Genomic DNA, 26,018 nt, shown 5'->3' with positions numbered 1-26,018 from the left:
GGAATGGGAATGGAATGGGAATGGAATGGAATAGAATAGAATAGAATGAATGGAATGAATGGAATAGGAATGGAAGAATAGCAATAGGAATGGAATGGAATAGAATAGAATAGAATGGAATGGAATGGAATATGAATAGGAATAGGAATGGAATGGAAATGGAATGGAATGGAGAATGGAATAGGAATGGAATAGAATAGAATAGAATAGAATAGAAAGAATGGAATAGGAATGGAAGAAGAATAGGAATGGAATAGAATGGAATGGAGAATGGAATGGAGAATGGAATAGGAATAGGAATAGGAATAGGAATAGGAATGGAATGGACTGGACTGGACTGGAATAGGAATGGAATGGAATGGAATGGAATGGAATGGGAATGGAATAGGAATGGGAATGGACTGGACTGGACTGGACTGGACCGGACCGGAATAGGAATGGAATAGGAATGGAATGGCATAGAATAGAATAGAATAAATAGAATAACAGAATTGGAAGGGACCTTGGAGGTCTTCTAGTCCAACTCCCTGCTTAGGTAGAATAGTATAGAATAGGAATAAGAATAAAAATAGAATAGAATTCTTTATTAGCCAAGTGTGATTGGACACACAAGGAATTTGTCTTTGGTGCATAAGCTCTCAGTGTACATAAAAAAAAACATTCATCAATGTTAAGATAAAACACTTAGTGATAGTCGTAGGTTACTAATAAGCAATCAAATCGTACTAGGAAACAAAACAATATGAATTGCAAAGATACAAGCAGCATGTTTATGGTCATAAGTGGGAAGAGATAGTTACTAGGAAGCATGAGAAGAATAATACTAATGCAGCCTTAGTGAATGGTTTGACAATGGTCAGGGAATTATTTGTTTAGCAGAGTGATGGCATTCGGGGGGGGGGGAAACTGTCCTTGTGCCTAGTTGTTCTGGTGTGCAGTGCCCTATAGCGTCGTTTTGAGGGCAAAAGTTGAAACAATTTATGTCCAGGATTCGAGGGGTCTGTAGATATTTTCACGGCCCTCTTTTGTGCAGTGTCCAGGTCCTCCATGGAAGGCAGATTGGCAGTAATTGTTTTTTCTGCAGTTCTGATTATCCGTTGAAATCTGCCTCTGTCTTGTTGGGTTGCAGAGCCAACCAGACAGTTATGGAGGTGCAGATGACAGACTCAAGGATTCCTCTGCAGAAAAGGATCAGCAGTTCTTTGTGGCCAAAGTGTTATTTTCCTAGTTTGGCTGTTGGGAGAAATTGAGAAACCATTTGGGATGTTCACAAAATGATTTAATCTGTGTCCTTGTCACAGAGTTGCCTCTTGCTTGTTCATCTCTGCCATTAGGTTTCCATTGAAGCGATGGGGAGGGGGGGGAGGACAGAAGCACTTCATTTTAAATAGCCTGGTAAATGCACCACGTTCTCTCGAAATAAAGTTAATTACGGCATATATATGGCAAGGTAAGTATTCCCAGCCATGTCCATTAGAGAGCTTACTATATGGCTGCGACAGAAGAACCTCTTATCAGCTTGGAGATTACATTGTCTTGAAATCATACTGCCGGATACACAATTAAGAGTTTAAGAGAGTTGCATTTTTTTATATGTGAGCTATTAAAAAAAAATAGATGTTTACCTTAGCCCTGTGATAGATCTTGGTTGTTGCCATATAGTGTCACTGTAGACCAAAGTCTAGAAATGCCAAAAAATAAATGTGCATCATCTCAGTGGGGCCTTATAATAAGAATTGTTTTGACTTTTTAAAGCTAGTAGTTGGACTACTCAGGAAGTAAAAGGACTCTCTCCATTTTTATCTGGGCTCAGAAAAATAAACAAAACCAGGAATGGAATGGAATGGAATGGAATAGAATAGGAAATAGAGAATACAATACAATATAGTGTGAATAGGAATAGAAGGGAAGGGAAGGGAATAGAATAACAGAGTTGGAAGGCACCTTGGAGGTCTTCTAGTCCAACCCCCTGCTTAAGCAGGAAATCCTACACCATTTCAGACGAATGGTTATCCAACATCTTCTTTAAAACTTCCACTGTTGGAGCATTCACAACTTCTGGAGGCAAGTTGTTCCCCTGATTCTAACTGTCATGAAATTTCTCCTTGGTTAGTTTCCACCCATTGCTTCTTGTCCTGCCCTCAGGCGCTTTGGAGAATAGCTTGACTCCCTCTTCTTTGTGGCAACCCCTGAGATATCAGAAGACTCCTATCATGTCTCCCCTTTTGAGAGTCAACATCTTTTTTTACATTGTGGAGACCACAACTGGATGCAGTATGGCACCATTCCTGGGGGTCATGTGATCAAAATTCAAATGCATGGCAAATGAATGAACATCTGAATTTTGATCACGTAATCAGAGGACTATCTCTATACAGGAATTGCTAGAAATTGTTAGCCCCTCAAACATTGGAAGACTGCTATCGGGTCTTCTCCCTTGGTCCTTCTCTTCACTAGACTAGCCATCCCAATTCCTGTAACTGTTCTTCATATGTTTTAGCCTCCAGTCCCCTAATCATCTTTGTTGCTCTTCTCTGCACTCTTTCTAGAGTCTCCACATCTTTTCTACATTGTGGCGACCAAAACTGACTGCCGTATTCCAAGTGTGGCCTTACCAGGGCATTATAAAGTGATATTAACACTTCACGGGATCTTGATTCTTTCCCTCTGCTGATGCAGCCTAGAACTGTGTTGGCTTTTTCGGCAGCTGCTGCACACAGCTGGCTCATATTTAAATGGTTGTCCACTAGGACTCCAAAACCCCTCTCCCAGTTACTGCTATTGAGCAAGGTACCACCTATACTGTACTTGTGCATTTGGTTTTTCTTTTCCTAAATGTAGAACCTGACTTTTTCCACCATTGAATTTCATTTTGCTAGACAGCGCCCAGTGTTCGAGCCTGTCACGGTTTTCTTTTCTCCTTCAGGATTTTAAGTCTGGCTATGGCATTACAGTCATACCCATGAACGTGGCTAACGTGAGGCAGATCGATCGGACCGCCAAGCAGTGCTTTGAAATAATCACACCTTATCGGAGCTTCAGGTAAGACCCGTGAATGTGTTGGCTTTCAAACATGGAAGGCAGAATTTTGGAAAAACGGCTGAAGCTCCTCCTCCTCTTCCTTGGTTTGCAACAGTTGATTTAGTGAGCCTTCAAACTTGCACAAAAGGGGACTTAGCAATAGCAGTTAGACTTATATACCGCTTCATAGGGCTTTCAGCCCTCTCTAAGCGGTTTACAGAGTCAGCATATCGCCCCCACAGTCTGGGTCCTCATTTCACCCACCTCGGAAGGATGGAAGGCTGAGTCAACCTTGAGCCGGTGAGATTAGAACCGCTGAACTGCAGATAACAGTCAGCTGAATTGGCCTGCAGTACTGCATTTAACCACTGCGCCACCTTGGCTCTTGGTGGTTCAGTTGCTAAGACGCTGAGCTTGTCGATCAAAAAGGTTGGCAGTTTGGCAGTTCGAATCCCTAGCGCCATGTAACGGAGTGAGCTCCCGTCACTTGTCTCAGCTTCTGCCAACCTAGCAGTTCGAAAGCACGTAAAGTAAGCGAGACAAAACTGGCTCTAACAAATGAATGCATTGCAGCTTTACTGCCGAATCGGAGAAAGAGAAGCAGGATTGGATTGAAGCGCTCCAGCAATCCATCGCAGAAACGCTCTCCGACTACGAAGTAGCCGAGAAGATCTGGTTCAACGAATCGAACCGAACTTGTGCCGATTGCAAAGCTTCTGACCCCGACTGGGCATCCATCAATCTCTGCGTCATCATTTGCAAGAAGTGTGCAGGTAATTAAGAAGCTCGCGGGATCCCCCTGAGCCAGTATGGAAACTATAAAAAATTAGTGGCATGCCTGAAGCCAATCTATATTCTTTTACTATGGGTGTTGTGGCTGGTCACGCGGATTTGGCAGCCGATTCGGACAGTGAGGAGGTTGGGGAGGAACATGGGCCAGTCCTGGAGTCTGGGGAAGGCTCGGATGAGGGCTCTGTGTCGGAGGCCTCTTGTCTGTCTCTTCCTTCTTTCTTTCTTTCCTTCCTCCTTTCTTTCTTTCTTTCTTTCTTTCTTTCTTTCCTTTCTTTCCTTCTTTCCTCTCTGTCTCTCTCTCTGCCTCTCTCTGCCTTGTCTGTCTCTGTCTCTGTCTCTTCTTTCTTTCTTCTTTCTTTCTTCTTTCTTTCTTTCTTTCTTTCTTTCTTTCTTTCTTTCCTTCCTTCCTTCCTTCCTTCCTTCCTCTCTGTCTCTCTCTGCCTCTCTGTCTCTTGTCTCTTTCTTTCTTTCTTTCTTTCTTTCTTTCTTTCTTTCTTTCTTTCTTTCTTCCTTCCTTCCTTCCTTCCTTCCTTCCTTTCTTTCTTTCCTGTACCATTCGCCCTCCGTTTCCTGCTTTTTCTTCATGACTTTAGTTTCTCCAGGAAGGAACACTTCATCAGCCTTCCCCCTTGCAAATTGATTAATTACTGACAGCTTTTACCATTAATCTCCGGACTGTGTGAATTTAAGTCAAAGACTGCAAGGGGGCCACTTCTGCTGCAGAGTTTACACTGCTTAAGCTTGGCTGTCTGAGAACCACCCATTTTTCCAAATAGGATTAAGCTCTTCTCAATTCACATCCACATGGTTTGAGACACATGCTTGACCCAGCAACATTTAGTATGGTATAACCCAGTGTTTCTCAACCTTGGCAACTTGAAGATGTCTGGACTTCAACTCCCAGAATTCCCCAGCCAGCGAATGCTGGCTGGGGAATTCTGGGAGTTGAAGTCCGGACATCTTCAAGTTGCCAAGGTTGAGAAACACTGGTATAACCTTTATTGTCATTGTACATCATGTATACAATGAAATTGGTTTTAGCCTCACTGGTGCAATCCATGACAAAAAATTACAAACAACATAAATAGTATAAAGAATAATCCCTATGAAAGGACCCTGTTTCCCTGAAAATAAGACCTCCCTGGATAATAAGCCCAAATGGGCTTTTGAGCGCATGCATTAAAATATGCCCTCCCCTGAAAATAAGCCCTCCCTGAAAATATTGCAAAACAGCAGCAGCCATGCGGTGACCACGCTCACCTCCTCCTGCATCTCAAAAATAAGACCCCCCCCCAAAAAAATAAGGCCAAGTGCTTATTTCGGGGGTCAAAAGAAAGTAAGACCCTGTCATATTTTCAGGGAAACGCTGTAATTAGGAAAATAAAAAAGAAAGAAAAAGAAAAAGTAATCGTACATTTCCGCGTGTGCGTGGAGTGATTGTGGTTGTGTTTAACAGTCTTGACAGCCCAAGGATAGAAACTATTTTTAAACCAATTGTTGGCTACGCTTCAATGTCTTCTGCCAGATGGTAGAAGTGGGAAGAGACACTCACCAGGGTGTGAATCATCTCTGGGTATCTTCCTTCCTCTGCTAAAGAAGAGAGAACTGGCAATGTCATCCGGTGGTGTTAGAGGGCAGCCAGTGGCTTCTTGTGTCGGATTGATCACTCTCTGTAGTGCTAATGGTGTGTGAGCAATCACTTGCTCCAATTGTGTTGCCTGATTGTTCATTTGCTCTCACTTGAATGTGTGGGCACTTCCGTTAATGCTTTTCCGCGATAGAAATTTCATCAAACGTTTCCGTTCAAGCTAATTCCCATGGCAGTTTGGGTTTATCCACCTTCAATTTCCTCTCCTCTGTTACTCCTCTGTTACTCCTCTGTTCAAGTGTGTTTTATTTTATTTTTTCTGTTTGTCCCAGGGCAGCACAGATCGTTAGGGCCCAGGGATTCAAAGGTGCGGAGTCTCAAAATGGATGCCAGCGTTTGGACCAACGAACTCATTGAGGTAAGAAAACAAGATGGCGGACAAAGAAGAGCAGGAGAGTCCATTTGACTTGGAAATTCATGACATTTGATTGCACATTTTACAACGACTAGTAGTCCTAGCAGATGATCACTTAAAGATGAGCCAGCCGTGTGCTGCGGCTGCCAAAAAAGCCAACACAGTTCTGGGCTGCAGCAACAGAGGGATAGAATCAAGATCACGTGAAGTGTTAATACCACTTTATAATGCCTTGGTAAGGCCAAACTTGGAATCCTGCATCCAGTTTTGGTCACCACGATGTAAAAAAGATGTGGAGACTCTGGAAAGAGTGCAGAGAAGAGCAACAAGGAGGATTAGGGGACTGGAGGCTAAAACATATGAAGAACGGTTGCAGGAATTAGATATATCTAGTTTAATGAAAAGAAGGACGAGGGGAGACAAGGGGTTGCCACAAAGAAGAGGGAGTCAAGCTATTCTCGAAAGCACCTGAAGGCAGGACAAGAAACAATGGGTTGAAGGAGAATGCTGCATCCAGTTTTGGTTGCTATGATATAAAAGCTGTAGAAAGAGTAGTGCACAAATTATACATTTTCTAAAGGAAAAAAAACCCACATTCATTCCAAATAACTAGGAAGCCTCAGCAGAAATAAGAACCTGTTATTTAACCATAATCAAATCAGTTTTATATATCTACCTATATATATAAAAGCCAAATACAACTCAGTCATCATGAAATCCAGAGAATTGTAAAGTCTACAAACCTGAAATTTGGCACGTTATGTTCCTCTTGGCTTCTAGGTGCTCCCTAAGAAAGGATTTTTCGAAATGACCATCAGATCGTTAGTATTTCTTATATGGTAATTAACGTGCTCTGATACTAAGGAGTTCTACTCCCCCTCCCCACCTGAAAAGAACTCTGTTCCAACTGCCAGTTGCCTCAGATTCTGTTACCTCAGTTCAAACTGGCAGACATTCCACTCCTTCACTCAGGAGTGTTCCGGGGCTCCTTACAATACTAAACATCGGTACCTCATCATAGTGTCTACTCCTTCCATCCATGGGACTGCCTCTGGACTCAAGGTGGTGGGAGCAATATTTCCTTATGTATTTCAATCACCGACCACCATTGAGCCAACGGATTGAACCGGAGTGAACTGGATTTCTCCTGTATCTCCCTTATCACCTTTGTAATTTCTACAAAGTAACTCCTGTCAATCTCTAATTTTTCAATTTAAAAGGGTAGTCCAATATGTTGCAATGTTCATTATTTGTACATCTTTCCCCCCCATTTTTAAACAATCATCCAATTCAATATTTGTGAATCCAGTATTTCCGCCTTATTCTTTGAAGCTGTAATTTTAAAAATCCACCTTAGCACCCAACGCGATTTCCTCCAGAGGTATTTGCTCATCTTCAAAAGTAACTTTTAGTTGCAATAAAGAATGTAAAAAGTTCAAGCAATCCAACATTTCCTTTATAGTAGCTGTCTTGTGTGCTAGTAATCGACTTTCAAAGCCTTGTTTTACAATTGATATGTAAACAAAGCATATTTTTTTTCCTGCCACACAAGAAGCTCTTTCTAATTAACTTCGAAGCTTTCCTTTAAGTCCACTTCACAAAGCTTTCACTTTTACGAAACAACGCCGAAATAACCTCTTTGCTGCGCATTGCAAGAAACGATCAAAAATTAAGATCTTACAAAGCTGGGATTAATAGAATAAACAGAATAACAGAGTTGGAAGGAACCTTGGAGGTCTTCTAGTCCAACCCCCGGCTTAGGCAGGAAACCCTACACCACTTCAGACAAATGGTTATCTAAGGTAAAGGTAAAAGCTCCCCTTGCACATTGAAAGAGCAATATGTATAGAAAAAAATATAAGTACAAACCCATGGATATAAAATGGAGTGTAGATGAATTAACATATTAGTAGATGAAAATGTATTTATATTGGGCATACCAGATGCTTTGACATAACAATCATTTCCTTGGCTCAGCTGATAAGGGAGGAGAGCTTGTGGCTTAGAAGCTAATACAACTGCTTAACATGTAAAAACAGCCAAGGTTCAAATCTCAGTAAGGGTATGGATAGCTGATGAGAGCTAAATAGCTTGAAATAGATCTCTCTCCCTCCCCCCCTCTCTCTCCCTCCCTCTCTGTCTCTCTCTGTGTCTCTGTCTCTTTCCCTCTCTCTGTCTCTCTCACTGTCTCTCTGTCTCTCTGTCTCTGTCTCTCTCTCTGTCTCTGTTTCTCTTTCTCTCTGTCTCTCTCTCTCCCTCTCTCTCTCTCTCCCTCCCTCTCTGTCTCTCTCTGTGTCTCTGTCTCTCTCTGTTTCTCTCTCTCTCTCTTACACACACACACACATACAGATAAAAAGAATATAATATAGGTATATTGATGTGGAAATGTTGCAAAGATTATAATTGTGTAAAAAAAATAAAAAAACCTGTTTAATGAAAGCATTTTTTTTAAAAAAATGCAGTTGAATCCAATCTTAAATCCTGAATTTAATTTTCTGAATTAAAAAAAAATATTTGAAAAACTAAGTTCCTTTCCGAATTCCTTTAATCTAATTTTCCCCCCCCTCTGATTAACAGATTTTCCTCTCTCTTTTTTTTGGTAGCTTTTTATTGTGATAGGCAACGAAAGATCCAATAGCTTTTGGGAAGGTAATCTCCAACCAGATGAAAAATTACAAGCGGATGCCCCCGATGACAAGAGGCTAACTTTTATTACTCAAAAATACAAAGAAAGGAAATTCAGGAAAAATACGCTGCTGTCTCAAACCAAGGATGAGTTAAATAAGGTAATTGCTGGTGGAAATGATGAGGAGGGGGAAGAATCTGGGGTCCTTTTCGCTTTTGGTTGAAAAAAAAAGTCTAAAATGTTGACGAGATAAATAGAGGAGAATCTTGTCCTGTGTGTTGGCATTAAACGGGGCACGGCTGTCTTAATGCAAAAGGAATGGGTTCATTAATGTGACGGATAGGAATGGAATGAAATCAATAATCACAACCCATAATGGCCATGAGCCTGAAGGATGCAGCTTCTACAGGTGTAGAGTAATATGAGAATACAATATAGAAGGTGATTAAATTAAAATAAAACCATAACGAAATTACCATAATACGGAGCCATGGAATAGGATAGATCTGGGATGGTGAACCTATGGCATGGGTACCACAGGTGGCACGCAGGTCCCCTCACTGTGGGCACAAGCGCCGTTGCCAGCTGCTTTTCTGATTTCTGACATGCTGGTCTTTGCAAGGGCAGGAGTGCCAGAAAATGGCCAGAATACAGCTCCGAAATCAACCTGGAAAATGGCCAAAAACCAGCCAAAAATGGCCAAAACCCAGGTCGTTTTTCTGGCCATTTTCTGAGCCGTTTTCAAGCATTTTTTCAGGTCATTTTTAGGACAAAAATGAGCTAAAATGGTCCAAAAACCAGTCTGAAAATGGCCAAAAGCTGTTTTCTGGGCCATTTTCAGGCCATTTTTCAGTCCAAAAATGGTCTGAAAATAGGCCAAAAACGGCCAAAAATAGGCATGTGTGGCATGGCCAGCTGGTCTTTGGGGCTCCGGTGCATACACATGCACACACATGCACGCAGGAGTCCAGTTTGGGCATTCAGTGCCGAAAAGATTCACCATCACTGTGATACGTATAATAATCCGATTGCTAAGGAAAGTAACTATCTAACTGTTTTTGGTGTGGAATGGGACAACTTGCTACAGCCAACTAGCAACGGCCAACTCACCATGGCCAACTCACCATGGCCAACTCTCTATAGCCAACTCACCATGGCCAACTCTCTATGGCCAGCTCTCTATGGCCAACACACCATGGCCAACTCATCACGGCCAACTCACCATGGCCAACTCATCACGGCCAACTCATCATGGCCACATCATGGGCTAGATGTGGCCTGCGGTCCTTGTGTTTGGCAGCCCTGAATTAGGCACTTGAGAGCACAACAACTCTTGGTTATGACAACTCTTTTCCGTAGGCTCACTCCTGTCTTTGTGAGCAACCCCATTCAATTAAGAAATGTCAATCTCTTCTTCTGACATTCTGCTCATACTTTTCATCATCGTCATCTAGGCGCTGTGTGCTGCAGTTATTAAGCCGGATGTCTTGGAGACCATGATGTTGTTGTTCAGTGGCGCAGACGTGATGTGTGCGACAGGCGATCCCACGTTCAGCACCCCGTATTTGTTAGCCAAAAAATCTGGGCAGAGGTTGCAAATGGAATTCCTCCACCACAATAAGTTTTCAGGTAGTGTCTGCCTTATAGGGGCTGTGCATGTGCATGTGTGTGTGTGTGTGTAATTAAATGAACACCAGTTTCAGATTAGCAGAAGCTGTATGGGATTGTGAATATAAGTTTAGGGTCTCCTGCTCAAGTGGAGGATTGGACTAGAAGGCCTTACGAGGTCCCTTCCAACTCTATTATTCTTTGCACTATACTCTTATTTCCTGACTACTGAAACCAAATGCTAAGCTTTTTCTCCGGTAATATTGTACTGCAAACTGGGGCATATAAAACCTTTGCTAGACCAATTCTTGAATACAGCTTGTCTGCCTGGAACCTGCACTGCATATCAGGCATTAACACAATTGAGAGTCCAGAGATATTTCACATGAAGTCCTCCACTCCTCTGCTCACAAGAATCCCTTATGCCATCAGGCTTAAAATTTGGGGTTTGGACAACCTAGAACTACACCTCCTACCGTCTGATCTAAGTGTACTACACAAAATTATCTGCTACAACGTCCCACCTGTCAATGACTACTTCAGTTTCAACTGCAATAATATATGAGCACACAATAGATACAAACTCAAGGTCAACTACTCCAAACTCAATTGCAGGAAATACGACTTCAGCAACAGAATGGTCAACGCCTGGAATACTCTACCTGACTCTGTTGTTACATCCTCAAACCCCCCACAGCTTCAACCTCAAATTGTCCACCGTGGACCTCACCCCATTCCTAAGAGGTCTGTAAAGGGGGCGTGCATAAGCGCACCAGCGTGCCTTCCGTCCCTGTCCTACTGTCCCCATTTATTTGTACCCATTTCCTGTGTTCTTATTCATGTTTATTCCTATTCCTGTTATCTTGTACATGAGTGACAAAGTAAATAATACATACATAGATACATACATACATACATACTAAATATAAATAAAAATAAATAGATCTGACTCTGCATAAGCCTTTGTAGCTTCCACTCTTCAGAGCAGAGAAGTCTTAAGCAATGATTTGAAATTTAACTTCCATCACTAATGGTTCTTCATTAATTTATAGATTTTTCTCACTGTGATGGCTGCACCAACACCACGGCCTCTCCCGATTCACCCTTACCATCCTTCCTTTGTGATAATTTATACATGCTTTCCTTCAACCCTTCCAAGCTGTTTAGTGACAGGAAAATTAAAGAAGGTATGTTGGTCTTTCTTTCTTATCTATGGCTTGGGTATCCTGGTACTATGTCAGTCAGATGCCAAATCTCAGAAACCAGAGCTTGAGCCAAGGATGAAGGAGGAGAAAGTTGGTCTGCAGTAGGAAACATATCCCTACCAAGTATTTTATTTATTTGTTTGTTTGTGGGTTTGTATTCTTTTGTCCACCCAACAACTAATCCAGTAAGCAAAAAAAGACATAAAACTGCTGCAGCTATTAAATCAACAGGCAGCCTGGACTAAAATGTTCGAATGATAAAATCTGCAAAACAAAACAGTGGCCATTATCATGTTGATTGTGGTGACATAAATCAGATAGATGGATGGGTGATAAGAAGCTAGAAGATAAAAGTTAGATAATGGATGGATGGATGAATGAATGGGTGGGTGGGTGGGTAGGTAGGTAGATAAGATAGAAGATAGATAGATAGATAGATAGATAGATAGATAGATAGATAGATAGATAGATAGATAGATAGATAGATAGATATAGATAGAGAGATAGATAGATAGATAGATAGATATAGATAGAGAGATAGATAGATAGATAGATAGATATAGATAGAGAGATAGAGAGATAGATAGAAAGATAGATATAGATAGAGAGATAGAGAGATAAATAGATATAGATAGATAGATAGATAGAGATAGAGAGATAGAGAGATAGATAGATAGATAGATAGATAGATAGATAGATAGATAGATAGGAGATAGATAGATGAGATAGAAGAGATAGATAAGATAGAAGATAGATGATAGATGATAGAGATAGATAGATAGAGAGAGAGAGAGAGAGGTAGGTAGGTAGGTAGGTAGGTAGGTAGGTAGGTAGATAGATGATAGAGATAGAAGCTATACACTGTAAAGTATATGTAGGATGGATGAGAGATTAACTAAGAGATAAAGATGACAGATACTGAAGAAAGAAAGAAAAAGAGGAAAAGAGAAAAAAGAAAGAAAGAAAAAGAAAAGAAGCCAGGAAGGAAGGAAGAAAGGAAGGAAGGGTAGGAGAGAAAAAAAGAGAAAGAAAGAGGAAGGAAGGAAGTCTTCTTCCCTTTATGCATTTTAAGAACCTGAGAGTAACACTGATCCGTTTTAACACTATAGGAAATCTTGCCTGTTATATTTATTACAAATCTGATCAGAATACATTTGGGTGTCTGTGTGTGTGTGTGATTTTTGAGGCTCTTTTTTTCTCCCTTCCTTCCTTCCCTCCGCCCCGCTATAGCTTGTCTTCCTTAGCGTTGCCCCACTGAGCAGGCTTTCTACCCTGCAGCGTAAAACCGATTGACCCTCGTCTTGACTTCTCTTTCCATCCCCTTGTGGTGGGTTGGGGTGAAGAGATGCCCTTTTTCAGCTTTTGGCTTCTCTCCACTCAACCCTTTTGTTTTGCCACCAGCTTCTGTGAAGCGACTGTTTTGTTTCCCCGCGGCTTTCATTTCTCTTTCAGTTCAGACGGTGCCGTATTTTTTTCCTCCGTACGTTTCCTTTCTCTTTTTTTCCTTTCTGCCTCCCGATCTCTCGTGTTTGCGTCTTGATAGTTTTCTGTACATCTGCAATTGGCGACTGCAGTACGAAGCTCTTAAAAAGCCTCTGTTTTTCTCCCACGCCTGCGTCATATCAGCGAGCCTATTTAAAAAATATCAAAAGGAAGGGAAGAAGCTTTTCCTGAGCTTATCCGCATTAACCACCAAAACATCTCCCTGTTTAAATTGAAAGCTTTGGTGGGAAATTGGACTGGCTACTTCAATGAGCCCAGATAGGAAGCTGAGTAATTGACTTAATTTTTTTAAAAAAATCTGATTCATTTCCGATAAGGATGGAAGTTCAAAGAATTTTATCTGGTGCAGAGGTGTAGGTAAAATACATAGGTTCAGTATGTCAGATGGGAAATGTGCAAATACCCTGTTTCCCAGAAAATAAGACCTCCCAGGACAGTGATGGGTTTCAAAAAAAATTTGGAACCTACTCTGTGGGTGTGGCCTCCTTTGTGGGAGTGGCTTGCCAGCCATGTGAACTGGTGGGAGTGGCTTGCCGGCCATGTGTTTTCCCTCTCCCTCTCTCTTTCTCTTTCCTTCCTTTTGTCTCTCTCTCCCTTTTTTCTTTTTTTTCTTTCATCTCTCACTCTTTTTCTTTATTTTTTATTTTTTATTTATTTATTTCTTCCTTTCTCTTTCTCTCTCTCTCTCTGTGTCAGTCTGTCTGTCTGTCTGTCTCTCTGTGGGTGTGTGTCAGTGGTGGGTTTAAAATTTTTTGGGAACCTCTTCTGTAGGTGTGGCCTGCTTTCCGGGTCCACTGGCGGAACCTCTTCTAACCGGTTCGGTAGATTTGACAAACCAGTTCTACCGAATATGTGCGAACTGGTAGGAACCCACTTCTGTCCCAGGATAATACGACCAATCGAGCTTTTGAGCGCATGCACTAAATTAAGCCCTCCCCCAAAATATTTCAACACAGCATCAGCCACGCTAACCTCAAAAATAATAAAGCCTCCCCGAAAATAAGGCCAAGTGCTTATTTCGGGGGGGGGGACGGGCAGAAGAAAATAAGACCCTGTCTTATTTTCAGGAAATCCAGGCACGATTTTGCTTCATCTACGCTCACCTGCTCTCCCGTTTTATGCATTCTGTATTAGGTGTCTCGATATTCTTACCTGTCTTATTTGAATTCCCAGCCTGTTTGGGGACTGGGTTTTTAAAAGCATTATTAGTGAGCTGCAGTGGCGCAGTGGTTAGAGTGCAATGCTGCAGGCTACTTCTGCTGACTGCCGGATGTCTGCAATTTGGCAGTTCAATTCTCACCAGGTTCAAGGTTGACTCAGCCTTCTGTCTTTCCGAGGTGGATAAAATGAGGACCCAGATTGCTGGGTCAATAGGCTAACTCTGTAAACTACTTAGAGAGGGCTGTAAAGCACTGTGAAGTAGTATATAAGTCTATTGCCTTCTTCCCTCCCTTCCACAGTTGCACAGTTCTTAGAATGCTGCATTGCAGGCTAACTCTGCCCACAGTCTGGAGTTCGATCCTGACCAGCTCAAGGTGGACTTAGCTTTCCATCCTTCCAAGTTCAGTAAAAGGAGGATCACAATTGTTATAATATAAGCCTATTGCTAGTCCTCCCTCCTTTCCTTTCTTTTCCTTCCCTCCCTCCATCCCTTCCTTCTCCTTCCATGGTGGCACAGTGATTAGAATGTAGCATTGTGAATATAATATATATTCAAAATAAATATGGGACTAAGAAATTCCAGATAGCTTATCACTGAAGAAACAAGGAATGATATAATCTGTTCAGAGCTAGCCTAGCAAAGAGGAGTTAAAACTCAAATGAAAGATGATATTAACTTTTTTTAAAGTTTATTTTAGAATACCTTTGTTAAAGATTTATATAAAGATGTATTGATTCTGGGAAGTCGGGGGGGAAGGTTGGGGGAGTGGGGTTTGGGTGGGGAGGGTAGGGTAGGGGGAGGGAGGTAAATATTTGTAAAAGTGTTTTTTTTTCAAAATTTTCAATTAAAAAAAAAAGAATGTAGCATTGTGGGCTAACTCTGCCCACAGTCTGGAGTTCGATCCTGACCAGCTCAAGGTTGTCTCAGCCTTCCATCCTTCTGAGGTGGGTCAAATGAGAACTCAGATTGTTGGGGGACAAGAGGCTGGCTCTGTAAACCGCTTAGAGAGGGCTGTAAAGCACCGTAAAGTCTATATATAAGTACTGTTGCTATTATGACCCAATTAATTTAAATTATCTGGCCGAATGTAGCGTCCAATTCTTATATTTCTGTCTGAAAGATAAAATAATTTTGTAAAACGGTTTGTTCGCTAAAAGTAGAATCCCTTGCAAGTTAAAATAACATGTCTAGGATAACTCACTGCAGCTACTGTACCTCGCCATGGCCAACTCATCCTGGCCTTTTATCCGCCACTGTTTCTTAGACATTATTTTAATTCTGTGTCCTCCCCATTTCGTTTTGTCCCTCCTTTGGCAGGCTGGGATGATCCAGCCACAGCTAGTTGCCCCATTCTGAAAGTAACAGCTAGCAAATTCACTAAATCACAGAATCCACTGGTAAAGGCAGAGGGAAGATGGACGTTTTGCAAGACTTATTTAAAAATGATGTCTGTTTCCATCATGGATTATTTGCTAACCATCCTGTGATAACGGTTTAACTCTCCAGTTAATAAAGAAATCCCTCCTTAAATATAGAGTGCAGTAAGAGATGGTGTGTGTTGGAAAGCGGCTTTTTGAGTTACTATGAGAATGAGAAGATGGCCACCCCAAGTGGGACATTGGACATAGGTGAAGTCATCTGCCTTGTCATTCATAAGTCAGAAGACGCCTTACCCATGGGGTAAGTCTGGGATCTTTGGTGGGTTTGGTTAATGGTTTTCTCTGCCAATGTTTATATTATTATTACTGTTCTGACCTAGGATTTCCAAAATCACGAAGCAGACTCCTCCCAACAAAATCCCTTTTTATTGCACTACTGGGAATTCCTCTCATTCATATGTAGCAAAGTCCCAGCAAATAGTCTCTCAAGGGTGAATTTACAACCACAGACCTTATCAGGCTTGGAGAGCTGCCAGGCCGATAAGCAAACACTATACAAGCAAATACTTGGCAAGGAGTCTCTGGCAGTCATGAACAAATGTTTACACTAATTAAATGAACTAATGGCCTCCTGCAAACTCCACTCCCCTTTCGCTCCGCTTTATTCCCTCCGGGAAGGGGTCATTCATTATCCACCTGTGCCTTTGTTGGACCTTGTTCCTTAGCTGTTCCCTTCGTCTGGCAGCTCTGTGCATGCACACACTGGGAACAGGCTCCAGCTGTTCATCTGCCTCACTGATGTCTGACTCTGAAGGCAGCTGATAATTGTCAGACGGCCCTGGCCCCCTCTCTGCCTCCGACACAGAGCCCTCATCAGAGCCTTCCCCAGACTCCAGGACTGGCCCATGTTCCTCCCCAACCTCTTCGCTGTCTGAGTATGTCATCAGCTCTACTAGCCGCTGACAGGCCACAACAATTATTATTAATATTTTAAAAAGCAACTTTTTATAATGGTTGTTACATTCTTACTGTGGAAGTTTCAATTCTGGATTTCTTATTGTAAATTGCTGGGAATTCACAGCAGATCTGAAGATAAAGAAATAGAACATAGAATCCCAGAGTTGGAAGGAACCTTGGAGATCTTCTAGTCTAGCCCCCCCTCCACTCAAATAGGGGACCCTATAGCATTAAGTGTCTTTTTGAAAGCCTCCAGTGATGGAATCCCCACAACTTCTGAATTCCACTGGTTGATTGACAGTTGATTGAATGGAATGGAATGGAATCAATGAATAAATCTATGGATGAATGAATTATTGAATCCATGAATGAATCAATGAATTGAGTGAGTGAATAAATGAATGAATGATCTGAATTGAATGAATCAATTAGTGAGTGAATGAATGAATGAATGATTTGAGAAATTAAACTCACACATTATGGATAGGACAAAGACTTTGAATTGTCTCTCTTCCAATAAAACATTACTTTTAATTAACCTAATGAAATTAGAATTACTTGATATTAATCAGTCTTTTTAAATCAGTGGGTTTAGGAGTTCATAGCAGATCCAGCAATATACAAATGGAGTGAGAGAGTGGATGGATGAGTGATTGATTGATTGATTGATTGATTGATTGAATGAATGATGAATGAAGACTGACTGACTGACTGACTGACTGACTGACTGACTGACTGAATGATGAGTTAATGAATGAATGAACAAATGATGAATGAATGAATGAAGAATGAATGATGAATGAAAGATGAATGAATGAATGAAGACTGAATGAATGATTAATAAATGAATGAATGAATGATGAATGAATGAATGCATGAAGAATGAATGAATGAAGAATGAATGATGAATGAATTAATGAATGATTTTCTTAGAAATGAACCTTATGCTTTATAAGCAGTGTGAAGGTTTTGAATTTGCTCTTTCCCAATAAAACTTTATTCTTAACGAACATAGTGAAATTAAAATTCCTTGGTATTCACTGCTCTTTTTGAATCGGTGGAGCTTGTAAAAATTACAAACTTTTCCAGAAGCGTGAGGATATTCCTGTCAATTTTTTAAAGCCAGGATTTGCATCCCTGATAGCTCAGGCATACTTTTTTCCAGGAGGGAAAACAGACTCAAAGGTGTTAGCTCCCTGTGTGGAAGAATTATTTTTTAACAAATAAGGAAGTGGAATACCATAATTGGAAGCCTCTCTAGCAATTTCTCCCCTGCTTCCAAGTAAGGCTGAACCTCCTGGCACCCTAGGTTTGCCCAGATGTGAATTTTTTATTCTTTCCCTCTATTTATTCCATCTGGAATAGGAAAAGGATCAATTTCGATCTTCTTTCTTAAAGCCCAGAAGTCCCAACGTAACAGCCTTCTGCCAATTCTGCAGCAGAAGGAAGGTAGCTAAGCAACCTTGTAGCCTTCCGCAGGGAGATTGTGATAATGCAGGTTTCAATCCAGGTATCTAGCTATAAAAAGGCATTTGTGGAGCCAATGGGAATATAAGGGAGAGAGAAAAACAAGGGAAGGCAACAAGGGATCAGCACAAATTCCAAAATCAACAGAGTTGGCCTAACTAAACTAGTTATGTTATCTCCTTAACGCCTTTGGATTTGGTTTATGTTCCTTCTGTCCTGCATAAAAATGCATAAAGAGGAATAATCCAGGCTTCCTGTTTGGATGTTAATAGTCTTCCTCCATTCCATTCCACTCCATTCCTCCTTCCCTCCCTCCCTCTCTTTCCTCCATCCTTTCCTTCCATACATCCCTCCCTTCCCTCCCTCCTTTACTTCCCTCCCTCCCTTCCCTTCCTCCTTTACTTCCTTGCCTCCCTCCCTCTTTTCCTTTCATACATCCCTTCCTTACCTACCTCCCTCCCTTCCATACATCCCTTCCCTTCCTCCCCCTCTTCCCTTCCTCCTTTCCTTCTATACATCCCTTCCCTTCCTCTTTTCCATACATCCCTTCCTTCCCTCCCTCCCTCTCTTCCTTCCATACATCTCTTCCTTCCCTCCCTCCCTCCCTCCCTTCCTTCCATACATCCCTTCCTTCCTTCCTTCCCTCCCTTCCTCCTTTAGACAAATCCTGTCTAAACATCTGGCTGACTATGTGACCAACCACAATCAGGTTAGGGATAAAACCAACAAGGATGAAGTGAGTTGCTCTAGGTGTGTTTTCGCGATATCCCTTCTATGTACATGAGAAGACCTTTTGCAGTGCCTGAAAAAAATGGGGGTGCGACATTTAAATCTGTCAGTGAGATTTTAATGGTGTAGAGAAGAGTTGAGTAGAGTAGGATACTATAGGAATAGGAGTGGAATGGAATAGAATAGAATAGAATAAATGGGAATGAGAATGGGAATAGGAATAGGACTGTGGTGGGATGGGATGGGATGGGATGGGATAGAATGGAATAGAATAGAATAAATAGGAATGGGAATGGGAATAGGAATAGGACTGTGATGGGATGGGATGGGATAGAATAGAATAGAATAGAACAAAACAGAACAGAACAGAACAGAACAGAACAGAACAGAATAATAACTTTATTGTAACTTTGAATGTACCCTAATTGACATACATTAAAATGAAATTTCAATGCATACAGCTCTCAAAGGGTCACCACCTCCAACATATGCTACATAAACATGAAAAAATGAATGAATGAATGAAAGAAAGAAAGACAGACAGACAGACAGACAAGAAATAAAAATTATGCAAATACTCACATATATTATATGACACAGAGAAAAAACACAGTCTAGTTTGGATGTATACCTCTACTTGGCGAGCATTTTCTGAAGTAGTGTAGGAAGTTAGCACCCACCTTTCTCCTGGAAGAATGAAATATTCTGGGAAATATTAAAAAGGCAGAATATTATGTTTCCCTGGATGAGAAAAGGAGAAACATGTTTTAAAGACAAAGTAGCTATCTGGAGCTCCCTGCTCCCCACTCCTTCAGCTTCAGGGTAATGGGATGAAGACATGGCCCTCAGGACATGATAGGATTAGCCCTCTGCCCATCTCACCACATGGCACCTGGGAAGATTACATCACCCAGCAAGGCTCAACCAAGCCTGGGACTCAGGACAGCCTCCAGAGTTGCCCCTGGGAGTCTGACAACCAATCAGAATACAAGCTCAAATTCAAAAGCCCAGAGAGGGTTTAAGACTCAGGCACTTTCAGCATCTTCTCTCTTTTTTCTTCTTCTTCACCCAACATCTTCAAGGCACGTGGTCCTGTCCAGCATTCAAGCCATCTTTCCAAACAGCCTCCATATTTCCAGTGTCTTTCTCCCCACTTGGAACTGAACCCAGATGGAAATTTCTTCCAACAACAGATTGATTGATTGATTGATTGATTATATTTGTATGCCGCCCTTTTCCCCCGAAGGGGACTCAGGGCGGCTCACAATTCAAATCAGGGAAGGGGGTACAGACAAAAAAACAAAACAAAACATAACAATGCATAATTTAAAAACACACAACAGTCATACCATTCGAGACGGGGGCAACAGCTCTTTAGCCCCAGGCCTGTTGGAACAGCCAGGTTTTAAGGGCTTTGCGGAAGGCCTGGAGGGTGGTGAGGGTTCGAATCTCCACGGGGAGTTCCTTCCAGAGGGTCGGAGCAGCCATAGAAAAGGCTCTCCTCCGGGTAGTCGCCAGTCGACACTGGCCGGCTGATGGAATTCGGAGGAGGCCTAGTCTATGGGATCTTATTGGTCTAGTGGAGGTAATTGGCAGCAGGCGGTCTCTCAAGTACCCAGGTCCAATACCATGAAGGGCTTTATAAGATGCACAAAGACACCATATTTTCCATTTCAGTTCTAAAGCCATAGCTAAATGTAACTCTGAAGACTTCTCTTCCCTCCCTCCCCAGTTTAAAACCGAGCCTCGATTTGATCAGGCAATATGTTGACTATTGTTCTTTCCCTCCCACCTGAATTATTGGTTTAGTTCCCTTATTTTAGCTTTTCATTCCTTAGTCTGGTTGATCCCCTTTCTGTTCCTCTTCATTAGACTATCAAATGCATATCGATTCCCCATTATCCTCCAAACAAAGGCAAACGCAAATAAAAGCACTTTAGAGAGCAAAACTTTTGTGCTGTTTGTTGCCAAGGAGTAAGGTCTGTACCCCTTATTGTTTTGCGTTTCTAAAGCTAACGCTGAATAAATTTGATTCATCTTCTCCTTGGCAATTTTAGAGCGATGTTTACTTTTGAAATCTACTTACTGTCAGAACGCGCATTTCTCTTCGGAGCTGAAACGGCGCCTTGTCAACGAAAATGGACTCGGGCAATTTCTAAGGTAATTTTGGTAATTATCTGTTAAAGACAGACACCTTTTAAGGGAACGGAAAGGAAAAAAAACACACTTTTGTTTTAACAAGAAGATCTCCGACAAAGCGTTTTCTTTTTTTTTTTTTTTAAGGGAAGCAAATTTAGATCGCAAAGAAGTAAAAAATTGTTTTCTTGGTTAATGGCAAAGGTTATTGCGGCTTTTTAAGAAACAGTGCAGTTAAACATAAATTTTAACAGACTATTTTTTTAAAAAATGATTTGATATTCTTGAGTTGAGAAACACCACCCAAGTTTTTACCAGTAGAAGCCGTTTTCAGAGTAAATGTTTTTTTTTCTTTTTCTTTCGTGAGCAAAATTCTGGCTTTTCTATTTTGTACTTTTTTTTTTATAAGGATTTTAATTTTTTTAAGGATAAACTTAAATAAAACATAAAAACATCTTCCAGATACATCCAGCGTGTCGGTTGGTTACAAAACTTTTTATGCATCCTCTCCATAGTCCTCACTTACAATTTATATAAAATCTTATCTTATCAATCTAATATATATATGTATACATTATTATCGTTAATAGCACTTTGTACCTGAATTGGCCCGAGGTCTTCAGGAAAGAGAGACGGATGTCATCGGCCAGTTGTTCTACAAGGATTGCCAGGACTTGGATACTTGGAAAAAAGGCTGGTTTGCTTTAGAGAAGACCAGCTTGTATTTTTGCCTGGAAGTGGAAAATTCGCAAGAGAATTCAATGTATCTAAGGCGGCTCCAGGAGTTAAGTAAGGCTTAAAAGAAGAAAAAAAAACATTAGATTGATTTCATAACAGCTTGAAAACTTCACAAATCTATTGTGAACAGATAGGGATATCTTGGTTTAAATACAGGTAGTTCTCGACTCATTGTTCTGACCTAAGCTTCCTGAGACTAAAAAAAAAACACACACCATCCCAAAACCCTTATTTAAAAAGCTGTGAATTATGGTCATTCACAGCCCATAATGACTCACAAACAGTTTGTGAAGAGTCCGACAGAAGTCTGCCACAGTCTTTCAGGGTAAGGCTCATAAGCACCCACCTTTATCTCCCTTGAAACGCTGCTGGAGACCTAATTGCCAATTTGCAAGGCCAAATGGAGCACAGAGTCAAACAGAGTTTCTCGGAGTTTGAACCGACCAGAACGAACAAAGTTGCTTCCTGCGAAAGCTCACCTCCGTTTGCTCCTCTTTTATGTCTTATGGGAGGGGCCAATCATCTCTAAGCCTTACTCCCGAGTTGTTAGTCTTAACGTGCTCTTGCCTTCTGGCAGCTCTGCGCATGCACTCACTGGGAACAGGCTCCCCCTGTTCCTCTGCCTCGCTGATGTCAGGCTCTGGAGGCAGCACAGATGGTCCTGGCTGCCTTTCTACCTCCAACACAGAGCCCTTGTCCGAGCCTTCTCCAGGCTCCAGGACTGGCCCATGTTCCTCCCCAACCTCCTCACTGTCCGACTCAGCTGCCAGCTCTGCAGGCCACTGCTGTACCGCAATACTCATGACTACGGCCGTTGTAACTTCGAACCCTTTCCTTCCTTCTTTCTTTCTTTCTTTCTTTCTCTTTCTTTCTTTCTTTCTTTCTTTCCTTGTTTCTTTCTTTCTTTCTTTCTTCCTTCCTTCCTTCCTCCTCCCCTCTCTCTCTTATTTTGTCATATTTATAAAATGTGTATTGGAGGTGGTGACATTTTCAGGGCTGTATGCAATGAAATGTCATTTTAATGTATGTCCATTAGTGTACATTTAAAATGACAATAACATTATCATTATTCTTCTCTCCTCTCTTTTCTTCTTCTCTCTTCTCATCTTATTTATCTATCTTCTCGCTTCTCTCTTATCTTCTTCTCTCTTCTCTCATATCTTCTGTTTCTTTTCTTTTTTTAAAATTTTTATTTCTCATATTCTCATAACAATTTTTCTCCCCTACAATTGACAATATAATTGAGATTGCTTTCTTACCATCCCATACACCCATCTTATTTTACAACAATCCTACTTCTTCTTCCTTCCCTACTTCCTTCCCTCCTTTCTTCTCTCCTTCTCTCCTTCCTACCCTCCCTCCTTCCCCCTTCCCTCCCTCCTTTCTTCTCTCCTTCTCTCCTTCCCTCCTTCCTTCCCTCCTTCCTTCCCTCCTTTCTTCTCTCCTTCCTTTCCTCCTTCCTTCCTTCCCTCCTTCCTTCCCCCCTTTCTTCTCTCCTTCATTCCCTCCTTCCTTCCCTCCTTTCTTCTCTCCTTCCTTCCCTCCTTCCTTCCCTCCTTCACTTCCTCCTTCCTTTCCCTCCTTTCTTCTCTCCTTCTCTCCTTCCTTCCATCCTTCCTTCTCCCTTTCTTCTCTCCTTCCTTCCTTCCTCCTCTCCTTTCCCTTCTCTTTTCTTATCTCTTATCTCATATCTTCTCTTCTCCTCTCCCCTCCCTCTCCCTTCTCTTCCCCTCCCCTGTCAAGCAGCAATAAATAAATTACTCTGAAATAGCCCCTCCTTTCATTCTTGTTTCCTTGAGCCAGATATCTGCTTCTTTCCTCTTTACTACTTGCTAACTTCCCTTAATTCCATGCCCCGAGACAAAGGGCTATTAAAAATAGATTATTTCCAAGCCTCACTCTTACTGAGCGTAAGTTTCCTTATAGATTTCGTGCACTTAGGAAAAAAGCTGGATTTGTTTTAAGTGTGTCAACAGCTCTGCCTTTCATGTTTCAGCGATCAGCAGCTGCGTCCAGAATGGAGAAAAAACAGATGTTCTGCTCCTGGTTGAGAAAGGAAGGTAAGCTGTAAATTATAGGTGCTTAAGACAAGGATGAGGGCTGAGCAAACCAGTTGGAGGCATTTGCTACAGATCTTGGCAAATATCCCATTAGCAGATGTGTGCGTGGGTACGTACCTTTTGAAAACTGCTCAAGACAGATGGAGATAGTTCTGTCTTGATGCTGTTCTGACCCAGCTCCCCAAACACCACAACCCTTTGTATTTAAATAAATGATTCCTTTATTAGAAGTGCCAGCAGCCCAGGCAAAAAGCTTCTCTCTCTCAATACCATCTCTCTCTCTCTCTCTCTCTTTCTCGCCCTCTCTGTCTCTCTCTCTCTGCCTCTCTGTCTCTGTCTATCTCTCTCTCTCTGCCTCTCTCTGTGTCTCTGTCTCTCTTTCTCTCTCTCTCTCTTTCCTTCTCTGTCTCTGTCTCTCTTTCTCTGCCTCTCTGTCTCTATTTTTCTCCTCTCTCTCTCTTTCTCTCTCTCTCTGTCTCTCTCTCTGTCTCTGTCTCTGTCTCTCTCTTTCTCTCTCTGCCCCTCTGTCTCTGTCTCTCTCTGTCTCTGTCTCTCTCTCCCTCTCCACTTTTTGCTGTTTTTTCTCAAACTTTTTTTGCAGAACATTATACATCCGTGGCCACACCAAGTTGGATTTCACCGTCTGGTATAGTGCCATTGAAAAAGCAGCCAGTACCAATGGCAACCTGTTAGAAGATCAGCAGCTCAGCAGAAATGACGTGCCGATTATAGTCAACAGCTGTATCGCATTTGTTACACAATATGGTAAGTGGAGATGGGCATTTCTTCAGATTCCTGAAAATTGGAGAGGCCCTCGGATAGATGAGTTAAGAAGCATCGCCGTCGGATTACATTACGTGGGCTTGAGCTGTGGTGTGTAAAGACTACACTTTGAGTTATGTTGGCTGTAATGCTGAGTTCGGAGTAGTGTTGTGGCCCACCAGCGGCCAGTGGAGCTGGTGACAGACTCAGACCAGTGAGGAGGTTGGGGAGGAAGATTGGCCAGTCCTGGAGTCTGGGGAAGGCTCGGATGAGGGCTCTGTGTCGGAGGCAGAGATGGCGCCAGGGCTGTCCAACAGTTATCAGCTGCCTTCGGAATCGGAGTTCAGTGGGGCAGAAGAACATCTGGAGCCTGTTCCCAGTGTGTGCATGCGAAGAGCTGCTTAGATCTGGCCTGCGAGGATGCACTGGGAACAGCAAAGGACCGCCCCGTGGTGCATAACCCAGTGAAAATGGAGCTTGCGAGAGCTGCGCACAGCTCTCCTGAGCTCCATTTTCGCTAGCAGAGGGTTGCAGGAGGCTTTCCAGCCGAAAACGGAGCTCGGGAGCCCATTTTCACAGGCTCTCAGCCCGCCCCCCCCCCCCAACATGAGTGACATCATGCTGGCCACACCCACTCTGGCCATGACCACTCCACACTCCCCCCCCACCCCCCGAGGTCAAACACAACCCTGATGGATGAAATAGAGTTTGACACCCCTGCCTGAGACACTTTGAATGAGAATAGAGCTGGAAAGGACCTTGGAGCTCTTCTAGTTCATCCCCCTGCTCAAGCAGGAGACCCTATCCCATTTCAGACAAGTGGCTGTCTGGAAAAACCTGTTCTTAAAAACCTCCAGCGCTGAAGCTCCAATGATTTCTGGAGGCAGGCAGTTCCACTGGTTAATTGTCCTCACTGTTAGGAAATTTCTCCTTCCTTCCAAGTTGCTTCTCTCTTTGATGAGTTCCCAATCATTGGTTCTTGCCTTGCTCCTCCAGTAATCATAAGCAAGGATTGGATCTTAAATCATCCATCTTGGGACAACCTAAGAACTCTTTGAAGTTCAACTCCTGAAGACTGGACACGGTTCTCCAGTTTGGATAGTCATATTATTTCAGCGAGGGAGGGGAGAGTTGATATTTACGTGGGGGTTAAGTACCTAAGAGATGGAACATCTTGTTTCTTTGACATTGCTTTTTTTATTTTATTTTTAATAAAATAATCTTTATTGGTTATACATTTTTTTAAAGAATAAGACATATAGGAGAGAAGGAAGGAGGGAAGGAAGGAGAGAAGGAGAGAAGGAAGGAGGGAAGTAAGGAGGGAATGTAGGAGAGAAGGAAGGGGGGAAGGAAGGAGGAAAGGAAGGGGGAAAGGAAGGAGAGAAGGAGAAAAGAAAGGAGGGAAGGAAGGAAGGAGGGAAGGAAGGAGAGAAGGAGGGAAGGGGAAGGAGGGAGGGAAGGAAGGAGGGAAGGAAGGGGGGGGGTAGGAGAGAAGAAACGAGGGAAGGAAAGAGGGAGGGAGGGAAGAAGAAGTAGGACCGTTGTAAGATAAGATGGATCTATGGGATGTTAAAAAAGCAATCTTCAAGTATATTGTCAACTGTAGGGAAAAATTGTTATAAATACATATTATTAATAACAGTTAGGAGATCATATAATTGTGAATGTATATATGAAATTGATAAAATAAAATAAAAAAAATAAAAAAAGAATAAGACATATAAATACAAATATAACTTTAAACATACAACCCACCTCCCCCCCCACGGTGACAGTCATTCACAGCCCAACTTTTTTCCCCCTTCCTCATTGTTTCGTCTCTAACCAGCATCTTCTCGTTACAAAGTTCAGGGATCTATTACAATACCCA

The 26,018-nt window shown here is 42.0% G+C and overlaps 1 protein-coding gene across 1 annotated transcript in view; it reads left to right on the top strand.

The window, feature by feature from the left end:
* ARAP2 (ArfGAP with RhoGAP domain, ankyrin repeat and PH domain 2) overlaps positions 1-26,018 on the top strand; it is a 113,855-nt gene that overhangs the window by 48,243 nt on the left and 39,594 nt on the right. Inside the window, 11 exon segments of the mRNA XM_087724798.1 lie at positions 2,927-3,042; positions 3,595-3,794; positions 5,734-5,819; positions 8,420-8,602; positions 9,897-10,071; positions 11,103-11,237; positions 15,456-15,600; positions 20,510-20,612; positions 21,179-21,377; positions 23,323-23,386; positions 23,988-24,151. Of these exon segments, the coding sequence (XP_087580924.1) occupies positions 2,927-3,042; positions 3,595-3,794; positions 5,734-5,819; positions 8,420-8,602; positions 9,897-10,071; positions 11,103-11,237; positions 15,456-15,600; positions 20,510-20,612; positions 21,179-21,377; positions 23,323-23,386; positions 23,988-24,151 (1,570 nt within the window).

This window comes from Thamnophis sirtalis, unplaced genomic scaffold (assembly GCF_051295495.1).
Source record: "Thamnophis sirtalis isolate CommonGarterSnake01/CBP01778 unplaced genomic scaffold, rThaSir2_p1.2 scaffold_10, whole genome shotgun sequence".
NCBI classification, from domain to species: Eukaryota; Metazoa; Chordata; class Lepidosauria; order Squamata; family Natricidae; genus Thamnophis; species Thamnophis sirtalis.
The sequence above is the reverse complement of the archived record's forward strand: the minus strand, read 5'-3'. Positions and strand labels throughout refer to the sequence as shown.